Raw genomic sequence first — 12,633 nt, 5'->3', positions numbered from 1 at the left:
TTCTAGGAGCGCTAGATGGATACCATTGCGTCGGCAGCGTCTTTTTATCTCCTACGAATCCGAAGAATGGGCCAGTCAGCTACCTGTTGCGAGACGCGTGTAGTGTGTGAGTGAGCGCGCGCGCGCCCAAAGACGGTTCAGTCCTCAAGATTTCCCGATAGGTATCATCCATCGTTCATCATCCGACTTTTTTTCTCCCTTTTTTCTTTTCTTTTTTTCAGGGGCATGGCGCTCAAGGCAAACAAAAAAGCATGTATCATAAGTATCGGCTGAGGTTTGTGCCGAGTGTATTCCCGATGGGCTTGCTTTTTTGTTGCAAGGCAAGCTCGGTTGTAATAAGTCAGTTCAAGCCAGCCTCCCTCTCTCTGTTGCGCAGCACCTGAGAGGCTGCTTGCTTGTGTTTCACAGGAATGCAGCAAATAAAAGACTTTCGGCACGGAGTTACTGGAGGTGCGCAAGATCCGACCTCCAGCCTGGATGTACAGCAAGCACATGGCTTACCCCAAATCGTGCAAATTGTCAATGGTCCCTCTTTTGGTACATCTTGTCACAAAATTTCCTGTCCTCTTTCTATTACATACTTTTTCTTCTTCTTTCCTTCTCGTGTCTCTATTTTTACACTAGTTGACCGAGACAGCCGCAGTGTCCATAACCCTCGTTGGGATGACCCCAGGAGGCAAACCCGTTTCTGGTAGTCGACCCTAAATCGCCGCACCGAGGCAATGACATGAGTGAAGGAGGGTGCCTGGTCGACCAGAGACACAACACGCGCGGATGTACCCCAGTGCAGCGCGCCCGTTCGTTGCCATGGCCGATTTGACTCCAAGTTTGGTTCACTTCTTTTTTTTCTTCTCGCTCCCCCGCAGTGGGTGCTTAAGTGCTTACACTCACACGAGGAGTGGGGTCCCGGAATTTGAGGTGGCCAATGGCGGCTGACGTTTTGGGCAGCCGAATGCCTTCTTTCGGGCTGGTCCTGAACTTCTGGCGAGACAGCCGCTTGGACGTCGATTTTTCCCTCTTCGAGCCGTCCTTCCCTCCCCCTCACTCAACCTCCTACCACCTCACCCGCCCCCTTGCATTTAGAGACAGGCTAAGGACAAAAAAGTCTCACGCACCTCCCTTTCCACTATGAACTATGATTTACATAATTGACCACGTCAGACCCCCCCGAAAGAAGGGAGGCTAGCGAAAAAAAAATATTAATACAAGGCTGGCGACTATAGTTTGGGAGAGTTTGATGTGGTGTGTAAGACTCACTCTGAGCCATTCAATATATATTTATATATAGTGCCAACTATATGTTCTCCCCTCCCCGTCATCTGCTCCAATCTACGATAGCCTTTTTATCGTTGGAGCCTGCACCGCACCGCACCGCACCACATCGCATCGAGATTTGGGTGGTTGCTCAGTTGGGGTTGGGTGACGTGCGACGTGCGGCGCCTTTTCCCTCCCCGCGAATGATCGCCCCTTCCCTGCGCGTTTGCGCTCCTTCCTGCTGGCTCTTTTAGGAAACCTTGGTGGTTGGTGGCTGGATGGATGAGCTCCGCCCCAACCAGCCCGTGCGTGTGTTGTGCGAGGGGTGTGTTGCCCGTTGGGAGCCAGCTGCTGCATGAGGGCGCCGCCTTGTCCAATAGGCTTTTTCTTTTGCTTCTGGAACTTCCCCCGGATTCCACACCCGGCCCCCTTCCCTTGTTCACGTTTGCCCCTTCAAAAAAATGCTCCGTCACACGCGCGCCAAGTTTGGCTCACCGCCTTGTCACCGCCTTTGTGTCGCTGGTCGCAAACACGCCCATTTTGTCGAAAATACGGAATATTGCCAGCCGAATTATGATCTAATTGTCGACCTTTCATTCCACTTATTCTAGACTCTCTGTTAGAGGGATCGCCAAAGTGGCAAAGCTCCCCTGGATCATCATATCACTCATCGACAACGTCATGCGGGGGCAGTCATTAGCGTTGATGTCATCTTGTGGGAGTTAAGGTTATCTCGCTCGCCCTCTTCCAGTTATTTACGTGATTTATACAATATGCCCTCTGTTGAACGAAAGTAATCTTATGTACACGTACTTGGTACGGAGTGCAGCAGCATGTGAAGCATAGATAGTCCCACTGCCAGTTACTATTTCGGCAGCTCGTGAGAACCGAGTGCCGCGAGTTTACCGACACTGTATCCATACCCAAGGTAGTCAAGAAGAAACTCAACAGACTGAAGGTTCCATACCTCTCAGTGACTTACCACTTTGTTTCTGTCTCAGGGTTGTTATATATACCTCTAGGTAGGTTTAACTGTGTTCATTTAAGTCTGTGCGCGGTGATGGGTATTATTGGAATGACAAGGTCATTCGTTCCATAGTCACTGTAGTAACCGATGCGAATGGGGTGGTTGTATTCTGGTCTGCTCTATGTAAAAGTATCACGAACTACGGTAACAGGGTGCGCATTGGATTTGGCGATGCCCGGAGGCTACGTGATGGTTGCGCCTCGGACACGTACCGCATAGCGGCCCGTGTGCTGGTCAGCCACTGAGGCTGTGCATCCCGTTGACTGGTAGTTCCCACAGGTATAATAAGCCAATTCACTTTGGTACTAGATCTATTTATGGAAGTCTCTCCTCGAGCAGAGCCTCCTTGAGCAGACGAAACAAATTATATACCTGGGTAGATACGGGTAGGCAATAAAAGCACTCGGCAAACCTATAGTCATGATACAAAGAAGGATGTGCTCATTGAGTTCATACAACCCAATTCCTGAAAATATATTGGCGTGGTACTTCCTAAGGAAAAGAAAGTAACAAATGAGCCGAGGTTAGTACATGTTTGTAATAGGTGGATAAGCCTCCAAGATTCTAAAATATACCTCCCTCGGCAGAGCGTCTTCAGGGCGAGGAGTAAGGCATTGAGGCCATTCGGGGACTAGATTGTACACACATGGGCCACAGACCCAGCAGAGATTTTCAGTGCCTCTAAAATCGCCCATCCTGGTAAGCGTTTTGTCGTCGTATCCAGAGACACGGTATTTGCTACCCCCTTGACCTTGGTATCGTACAGTACATAGGGAACACTAGAAACTGGCAGCGTTTCATGGACAACCAGACAAATTCATTTCTAAACCGAACTCAGAAAAGCAACGAACTAACCGAAGGAAAGAACCGTAAACAAGAACAAGCACGGTTCCTTATATTATACTACATAAACTACATGCTCGGTTTGAGCACACCACTGACCTCCTTGTCAGCTTATCCACACCTGTTTTCAGGCCAAGACCTCCCGCTCGAGGCTTTCCCCCATGCCCCTGAGCAGCCTTAAAAAGCAGTGTCTCTATACTGCCAAACGCCATTCCGTGGTATGTCATCTAACCGTCCAAAAAGAAAAAACCCATCTCGTAGAAGGCATGCAACGCTTGATGTAAATCCATCCCACCTGCCATGGCTATTAATATGTTGTTTCCGGGGTAGCCGTGTGCCGCCCAGGCCCTGTCCCATCCGAATGCTACAGCCATACAAGGAACTGTGTGAGTTTTGCGAGGTTGCGAATGGTTTGACGCAGAAAAATAAAGGTGTCTAGATCCGTCTGCAAACAGCGGAGGCGGTGCCCTGGACGGAGCTCTAGCTTGTTTTTGATCAACGACCTGGTCGTGATACACTCTCTGGTGCACCACTTAGACACTAGAGGTCAAGACAGCCGCGAAGTGTTCTGCGACCTATTGCAACAATTAGTTTTGGGAACTTCATCTTCAAATGGTCAGACGTACATCGGGGGCTGCCTTGATGAACGGCAGGTCAAAGAAGATATATTTGTCGTTCTTGATCAGTTCGAGCACAGTAATCATGAGTCCCCATGGCTGGGGCCAGAACCCAACGAGCCTCTCGAGGAGAACCCGAACAATCTGCTGCCGGATATCGGTCTCCTCGGGGTCCGACATGTCGTGCCCGAAGATGTCCAGAATGGCCTGGCTGAAGTAGTGGGTAGACGCGTTCGGAAACCGTAGCTCGTTCACCATGCTGCTGATGAGGTAATATCTCGCTTCAGGCGAGAGCTCCGTCACAAGCATGTACAAGGTTCTGATCTCTGAGGCGCCCGGAACGAAGACAGTGGGGTCGCTCTTGGACGTCGCACGGTTAACGGCAGAGGCGCCAATATAGGCAACAACTGCGTCAATAACATGGCGATTGACGTTGATCGGGACATAGCCAAAGGTTGAATCATCGCCCTCAGTCCTGTTGATCGCATGACTTATTTGAGCAATAGCATCCTCGGCCGGGCCGTTCTGCAGCGTCTGTTCCAGAATGTCATACAGCCCAATCTGGCGAAGGAGTCCAACAAAGTCGTAAGAGTTGAGAGGCGCTTCCCTCACATTGGGGATTCTATCAACCTTGAGGCCGGGCTGAAAAGGGTCGGCCGACTTGGCGGCCGACGCTGGGCTCGCGACGAGGATCATGTTGATGAGCTGAGTGGCATGCGGCGGAAGGCTCTGGCAAAGCTCAAGATGGTTCGCAGCCAGGTACTCGGGAAAGTCATGCTGCAAGATTACAAGCAGCTTGAGGGCGGCTTGGTAGATATCCTTAGCTAGAGCCGACACTTCAAGGGGCTTGAGCATATCGCCTAGATACGAGAGGAGCTGCGCGAGAAGCTTTGTAAACGGCGCCCAGCCGGCATCTTGAGGCAACTGCAGAATTTCAGGCAAGAAAACCCGATGGGATAGGAGGGCCGTCCATCCAAAGACGAAGCCCGGGTAAAGGCTTGGCCTGAGGTCACTGAGGCGCGCCGCAAACTTTAAGAAGATACGGTCGTGATCAACGTCAGGAACCTGGTCTAAAATGGCGCCAACCTCATGAAGCAGGATTGAGAAGAATCTGAAAAAGACCCGCTGGTTGAAGAGTTCTCCTCGCTTGACGTGATGGCTATTCAGGACCAGAATTCCGAGCGCAAGAGTGGAGTCGACAAAAGCAGCACGCGACGAGCGCCCATCGGTGCCATCAGGCAGGGACTTCAGAAAGATGACAAGCATCTTAACTAGAGCATCGACTGACTGATAGCCTTCGGTAAAGCTCCCGCCCGAATGGACAACCTGCTCATAGCGGTCAACCGACTTGTCGAGTGCTTGGCGGGCGAAGATGAACAAGTCGTCCTTGCTGTTCACCACGCGCCGGGAGCCCAACTGTTGCACAAAAATCTTGGCAGCCTGGCCCGAAGCCTGCGGGTTGTTGCATAGCTGGACCCATTCGTCAAAGACGTAGTCCATCTGATCCTGTTGGATTGCCGTGACTTCCTCTTGGGTCAAGTGTGCGGGCAGGTCGGGTGGGGGCGCGAGGATTTTCGCCTTGAAGCGTTGACCAGCAGGGACATCCGGCTCCTCTGTGATCCAATCCCAAGCCGCCTCCAGGCTCTGCACAAAGTCGGCGTAGAGTGCAAGCGGGCTCTCGCTCAGCAGAGTGATATCCATCAGCTGCTCCAGAAACTCGACAGACCCATCTTTCCGTTGCTGGAGAGCCTTAGCCATCGCAGCATCGATGCTTCTCCAGTCAAGCAGGTCGGTTCCGAGGAGCGCGGCAATCAGGGGCAGATTGAGGAATAGTTGTCCTGGATGCTGGTGAAACACGGTGCGAATCTGCTGGCTCGTCGCAGGTCCGGCGATTTTCCTGAGCGTCTCTAGAACATGGACAAGACACTCCAGCGAGAGACTGTCTTCGGGCTGTCGAAATAGCAGCTGAGAAATCTGGGTTGCGGCATACGAGGCAAAATCCTCAGATGTCTGCTGGGTTTTGATGATGAGCTGAACCAAAGCATCTATGATATCCAACACAGCATGCGACCGAGGAAGATCGGCGAAGTGTTCTTCTTGGCAACCTGTGGCCGCAGCGGCGAGCTGTTCGAGGAGCTTAGCGACTCTCTCGACGACATTCCTAGCGTCTACCTGGTTCAGGCTGGTCTGCCGTCCATTTGCCGCGGCTCCGCTATTGGCTTGGGGGTAGTGCTGAAGCTGTACGCTCAAATGGGGCATCGCGGGCGTCTCGGCGGGGGTCGGGAGGCTGGAGACGGAGTTATACTGGTCCCCAAGGACCTCGTTTGCAAGAGATCTCACATCCGAACTTGACGGGATGTGCGAGATTAAAGCCGGAGCGGCTGTCACCCTCGGTTGCCGGGCAAAATCGTCATAGATGGCCATCTGCTCGGCATTCAGGCCGTTGATGTTCGGATTCAGCTTGAATGGGTGAGGTATGGTCATGGCCCAACGACTCAGGGTTGGGTCGATAAATGGATCATTGGGTCGCTGAAGCCGGTGGCGGCGCCTGGCCTCCATCTCGTTTTCAATCATCTCCTCAATTTCGGGCACGGCGCGCTCCTGGGCAGATTTCTCAATTACGTCCGAAGCTAGATCAAGATTGGAATTAACGCAAAGCATGATAATGCCTTCGGGCAATCCCTGTGGCAGGTCGCTCGAAAAGTTCCGCAGATGGTTGGTGAAGTTGGCCCTGAGCGGTTCCTTGGAAGTGACGAGTGCCAAGTTGCCGGCGGTCGACTTCACCATGTTGATCGCCGCATTTCGAACGCGGTTCTCGTCGGGCTCCGTAGCAAAATCCTTATGAATCATCTGCTGAGTTGAAATGGCAGCGATTGTGACCGACCGATCTACAACAGGCTGTATAATGTCCTCCAGGGCTGCTGTGAGCGAACCGAGGATGATCTCGCGTAGCTTGACTGGGCTGACGACCTCTGTTGCCGGAACAGTCAGGCCGGGGCCGAGGTCGGGGATCGATGGGAGTGTGTGGGTAATAAGAGTGTTTGCGGCGCTAGGCATTCTATTCAAGGGCAGGTTCTCGAACGCGTCAAGTGATTCCTGCCCGATGCTATCCGCGACTTCCTCGATAGGAACCCTGTTGAGGATTTCCCCAGAAGGCTCGATGTTCTTATGATCGAGACTGAGGCCCTTGCAGAGAACTTCAATCTCAAATTTAAGATTCAGCTTTAGCTCGGCATTGTGGTAGAGTTCAATCAAGAGATGAATGATCTCCATTAGCCATGGGTTTGGAGGCCTAAAGATATTGGACGAAGCTCCCTGGATCAAAACCTTGCAGACAAATGGGATGACCACAATAAGGCGTTTGGTGTCATGGGCTTCGATCAACAGCTGCTTGAAGGCGACATTCTTCTGCTTGATAGGTTTGTCCCTGGCTAGGGTCAGAAGTCCCAACCAGCCGCCGAGGTTCTTGAGGTGGGTCCTCTCGGTTGTGTTTTGTAGGGTCAGTTCCGAGTTCAGCATTCGCGAGACGCTGACGTATGTCTCTCTCAGTACCTTGCCCCATAAGGCCCGGTCCTCAAACTGCTTGACAAGGTCGAGGTATACGTGGTGGTAGTTGGGTTGCATCTTGGCCCGTTCTTCGACTAGGTGACTGGCGAACCACTGCTGGTGCTTGGACTCCAGCATCTCGCGGAGCTCCTTAAACATCGACTGCAGCGTGGTATCCGTGAGATTGTTCAGAACGAACTGGATTTTCCCCTGTGCATCGCTGCTGGGGTTTTCGAACATGACACCTGGAGGTGGCGGGTCGACGTTGATCGAGGCAAAGGGAGGCGGGTGTTGCTCTAGCGCAAGAGCCTCGTCCAAGTTGCCGTTGGATAGCTTGTCGTTGCTGATCAAAACCGAATGTGTGCCGTTGCCTCCATTACGTGAGCGTAGTAGCGACTCCTCATGCTCTCGAACCACCTCCTCTGCAGTCTTCCAAGCCTCGGTTCCTTGGAGGCCGGGTATCTGGAGGAGCTGTTTGCAAAACCCCGGCCACTCGCGCAGGCGACCAAAGAGCTGAATAAGAGCCTGCAACCCAAACTTGTACATCGACTCCTCTGGGTTGTGGTCCCGGACCGCCTCAAGAATCATGCCCAGCCCAATCTGCAGGGGCAGATCCGATACTAGTTTGTGCGAGATGATGCCACCAAAGAGCACAGCGGTGGTGGCCAAAGCCTCGAGAGGGTAATCGACATAGTGGACGTACTCCTCGAACAAACCATGAATCATGCAAGCAAAAACATCTTGCTCCAGCGGATCCCGTGAGTGCTTGTACTGCTCCAGTACTTCAACCACATTTCGGACTTGCATCTCGTCGCCGTACATCTTCTTGTAGTGCTCCTCCATTTTGGCATTGGCAGCCGGAGGCAGCGCGTTGCCATTCCGTGCATTCGCAAGAATAATGTCGTCAAAGCCTTCTCCATAATTGATCAGCCTTGGATATGAAGTAATGCATTGCCGTTGGACCATGATCAACTCTGGAACTGGCGTCTTGGGTAGAAATTCTTCCAAAATCTGAAGGAGCGCCAAAACAGTTGTGACGTGCAGGGTTGTGCTGGTCTTGACAGGTGATTGACCCTCCGGAGGCCGCTGGAATTCCATCTCTTGAGTGCCCTTGATCACGAGGAAACGGAGCAGTGCCCTGGCAATTTCCGTGCCGCGTTCGGCATTTCGCCGTGCCCACTGCTGGAGGTCGAGATAGCCTTCAGCATGTGCAAGGGCGGCAAGATCGAGACCGAACCCGTTAGGAAGATAGACAAGCTCGTCGAGCCAGTTTTGCCGCATCGCGTGGTCAAATATAAGCGGCAGAGTGATGGGCTTCAGGGCGTGCGCATCGATCAAACGCTGTTTCACCCACTCTTTATCCCTCCTCCACAGACTATCCATGACAAAGTCGGAATCCTCTGATCGGGCGAGAAACCCATCAAAGAGGGTCGAGAGCGTCTCTTCTGCCATCTCGGGCCAGGGTTTCGGGACTCCAAAAGCCGAGACGACAAAGATGGGGAGATTCGGTACTACGACATCTTGGAAGAGGCGCTCGGCTTCGATACTCGTGGAGGCATGCGACGAGTGAAGGGCCACGTTAAATACGGCCGAGAGAGCTGCTTCCGAAACCAAGGGATGCTTGACGGCGTGGGCGGCCTTCTCTTGGATCGAGGCGTGCGACTGCGCATACTCGGCGACTGTGAAGGTGGGCTTTAGACCAGGGATCGTAGTCGCGTCCAGCTGCTCTGGTTTTAGGGATGCGAACGCGCAGATGAACGAGAGTTGGGTTTCGGGGTTCTCCCACTCTCCACCCCACAAGCGCTGGATGTTCAAATGCTCGCTGTCGGCCCGCGCCACTTGTAAGAGGGCGTTGTACAGCCGCAAGAACTGTGCCGAAGTGATGCGGGCCCCGCCGTGATCGAAATAGGAAACCACGTCTTGCCACCTGAAGCCACTGGGAAGTATACGCATCAAAGCTGCAACGAGCGCAGAGGGGTTATGCCGTGGAGTCTGGCTGATGGTTGCGTACATCAACGCAATCGAGACTTGTTCCTCGTTCAACTGGATGGGGGCTGGCCTGTTCTGAAGGTAAGCCAAGCACGTCTCTTCGTTGGCAGTAAATTCGGGGCCGCTCCGGTGCATGTAAAGCGCTAGAGCATTGGGTGGCTTGTCTGCAAGCAGGCGCACCAGGTCGAGAGCTGCTAGCACTTCCGAGGGGGGCGGTTTGCCTCCTTGCGACTGCGAATATCGGCTCTGAACTCTGTGCTCCAGCTCCCGTTTTGCGACGGCATTAAAGTTCGGAGGATGGGCCTGGATAAAGCGGTCGAGCAGCTCAGCGATGAAGTCGTTTGGAAGATCGGAATGATCCCCAGCAGGTTGGCTGAGTAGGTTCAGAAAGGAGGAGAAGTTGGTTGACAAGATAGCATCGGCTATGCAAAGCAGAGTCAGCAAGAGGAGGGACGAGGACGATGGCAAGGGCCAGGGCAATGGCGAGAAGGAGGGGGCTGGCCAATCATGCTGGGAGTTTCGACTCGCCTTTTGTCTTGAGTTCCGACCTTGGCCCAAGCTTGAAGGCAAGTGCCAGCACCGTCTTCTCGAGGGCATCCAGCTTGAAATGCTCCATGAAAGTAGACAGGTCAAAATCGCGGAAGATGTCTTCTGTACCAGTCTCGATCGACTCAGCTACCATTCGGGACTGGGAGAACTCCAGGAGCAGCTTCCGCATCTCGGCGATGAGCAGGTGGTAGTTGCCGGGATTTGCTACCGGCCTGTTAGGGCTCGGGAATATCTGCGAGGCATTTGCGACCACCAGTCGCGTAAAGTATCTTGAAAACACATCCATGCCGTGTTCATCGATAAGCTGGCGGGAGAGGTAATGTTAGCTCGGGAGACATTTTCCGGTGGAGTGGAGGGGGTGTACGAGGAGGGGGTTACGCAACGTAAGTAACGAGGGCACGAGGTGAGGGGGGGGACACTGGATTGTTTTCTTTTTATGGCGGGAGCAGAGCAGAGCAGAGCAGGCGAGGGGCGACGATTGCAGCGGGCGCGCGGTCGGGAAAATAATATTTACGTACCTTTCTGAGGGATTCGGCTTGTACGTCCCACTTGTGAGGGTCGTCCTTGTCCTCCTTGATGGTGCTGAGGAGCAAGTAGACCTGGGCGACAGCAATCTTGGTGAGGGAGCTCGACCCAGTGGGGCTGCTGGTACTGGGGCTGGCAGCCGCGCTCAGCGCACCGTGGTGGGAGGGGTGCGGCGAGTGGGCGAGGCCGGTGTGTATGGGGTGGGCGGCTGGGTTTGGCGAGAAAGAACCCGATCTGGGTTGAGAGACCATGGATTACCAGGTGGTGGGAGGAGGGCGAGGAAAGCTGACGCTGCTATCCCCTACGAGACAGAGCCACTTCCCTTCCTCTCTAGATCGTCGTGAGGCGCGAAGCTGAAGCTGGAGCGGGCAGCTCGAGTTTGTCGGGGCGGTCGGTACAAAGACGGCAGACGTCGGCGGGCGATCCGTACGCGACAGAAGTAGGGATAGGTCACGAAGAGTTGATGGATTGGACGTCAGGGCTGCTGCGTGGTGGAGGTTGCTTTTTTCGACGTGTGAGGTTGACGGAAGAAATGGGTCGCTTGAGCTTGGCTGGGCAGGACGGGAGAGGCCCGTGCTGAAGCCAGAAGTTGTGTTCCCGTGCCTGACGCTGGGGGGTATTGCTGCCTGGAAATTAGGGCACGATTGAAGCCACGATTGCATCCAGGTGGGGTTCCGTGCTCTGAGGCACTAGCGTATAGGGAACATGTATTCCGTAATGGTGCCTAACTTTGTCCTTCGGTGCTTCCTTTGTGTTCCTTACGGCACAGTGTAAATTTTAATAGCCATTACAGTACCTCTCGATACCAGGTCTTGCCGTTTCTCGATTTCGGATTGCATCCGATATCATTTACTCGCGGCTCAGTGGCTGGCTACATACCTTCCTCAAACAATCTTGGCGCAAGCTAAGTACGGATACCTTACGCTACTCTAAGGCACCTATCTGGAGAGGCTTGCACACCATCTAGTGCAGAAATATCCATACACGAAGCCCATGCCGTCCAATCCCTGAATGTTCGTTAGCGGGGGTCCTTTCAAGATGCAGAACGCCTCATTGCCTTGCGCTTAGGGAGGCGGCTGCTCTTGGTGTCTCAGTATTAAAACCACCGAGGCCAACGTATCCATCTCCGTCCTAGAAATTCCTGTCTTGCTAGCTGATTTTATTTGACTTTTATCCTTACTTTATCGCGCCGACGGTCGATCATTCAGGGATCCACTTCTGGACTGGATGCACTGATCCGGTCCTCAACTCAACCAAGGCTCTAGACGGTAATATTAAGGTAAACTCATAATAGACAGTTCCGTAATTCCGCATCTGCATCAATTAACGAGAGCTTGCTACGGATACAGAATTTTAGTAAGGTATGCGCATCTAGCAGCAGGTAAACAAACCTAATATTGTCTCTGAGCTTGGATGCAACATCCCGCACTGGAATCAAAGCAGCAGCAGCCGCACCCTGCATCGGCTCCGTTCCGGGTTACAGATAGAGCCCGACCGACCACTCCCCAGAGTCGCCCAATGCGGAATACACCCAATAACGAGGCAGGAGCCAATGGCGACGAAGAACCCCCCTCTGGTTTATTAGGCCTCTTCCCACCCTGGCAGCTTTCTTTTGGGCTCTTAAGAACTAGGGTAGAGAGGGGTGGGAAACGCGACGTTGGGTGCCGTCTTAGGTTGGAGCCTTGCGACGAGGCAGCAGACGAGAACTGGACTTGAGCTTGGGTGTTGGATCGCATGTCGCGTGCCGTAAGACCCGTATTAGAAGCCAAGAATGCATCAGAAGGGGAAGGTAGTCGAATTGGCGGCATCTTGGCATGATGCTTCATAGCCCGTCCTGCCTGGTTATTTCTACAGCCCTGTCTCCATAATTCGTGCTTGGGCGCTGTGGCTCGCCTGTCCTCGTCTCTTTTGAAGCCGTGAGAAGCCGTGAGATATGCTGGTGCTGCGTGCGTTACATATCTTAACTACCTCTTTTATGAGCATCAGTGTTGTTATTTTTCCTCCCTTTCTCTTAGCGCCTGCATCTTCACCCCCTGCCCGCGCTGTCATTTATTCGTTGTGCACATCAGCCTGAGTTGTCGTTGAGTGGCCGTTGGGCTGCCTTGGCTAGGGCATGGACAATGGCCGAGATGGTCTTGGCGACAAGGCTGAGATGGATCCAGTAGTGAAAATCCAGGATGAGGGCGAGGTTGTCGGCGTCGACGCCGACCAGAACGCGTCACAGAGGCGTGATGCGGCGAGAGAAGCTGCAGGGGAGCATATCTCAGAGGGAGACAAAGGCAA

General features: G+C 53.3%; 2 protein-coding genes across 2 annotated transcripts; both read right to left on the bottom strand.

Moving 5' to 3' along the window:
• Window positions 1-340: 340 nt before the first annotated feature.
• On the bottom strand, window positions 341-1,793 carry B0T26DRAFT_678955 (uncharacterized protein; the record flags this gene model as incomplete). Its single annotated transcript, XM_060440297.1, has 7 exons — window positions 341-387; window positions 502-543; window positions 582-609; window positions 886-1,017; window positions 1,116-1,133; window position 1,258; window positions 1,750-1,793. The coding sequence occupies 7 exons, from the start codon at window positions 1,791-1,793 to the stop codon at window positions 341-343; spliced, it is 312 nt and encodes a 103-aa protein (XP_060292860.1).
• Window positions 1,794-3,481: 1,688 nt separating this feature from the next.
• On the bottom strand, window positions 3,482-10,700 carry B0T26DRAFT_410827 (CCR4-Not complex component, Not1-domain-containing protein). The gene is made up of 4 exons (XM_060434868.1): window positions 10,344-10,700; window positions 9,805-10,129; window positions 3,751-9,698; window positions 3,482-3,699 (listed from the first exon to the last, which is right to left on the bottom strand). The coding sequence occupies exons 1-4, from the start codon at window positions 10,599-10,601 to the stop codon at window positions 3,658-3,660; spliced, it is 6,573 nt and encodes a 2,190-aa protein (XP_060292859.1). The 5' UTR covers window positions 10,602-10,700; the 3' UTR covers window positions 3,482-3,657.
• Between the last annotated feature and the right edge of the window lie 1,933 nt (window positions 10,701-12,633).

This window comes from Lasiosphaeria miniovina, assembly GCF_030549165.1.
Source record: "Lasiosphaeria miniovina strain SMH2392-1A chromosome Unknown B0T26scaffold_6, whole genome shotgun sequence".
Classification (NCBI taxonomy): domain Eukaryota; kingdom Fungi; phylum Ascomycota; class Sordariomycetes; order Sordariales; family Lasiosphaeriaceae; genus Lasiosphaeria; species Lasiosphaeria miniovina.
This window is presented reverse-complemented; position numbering and strand designations above follow the sequence as displayed.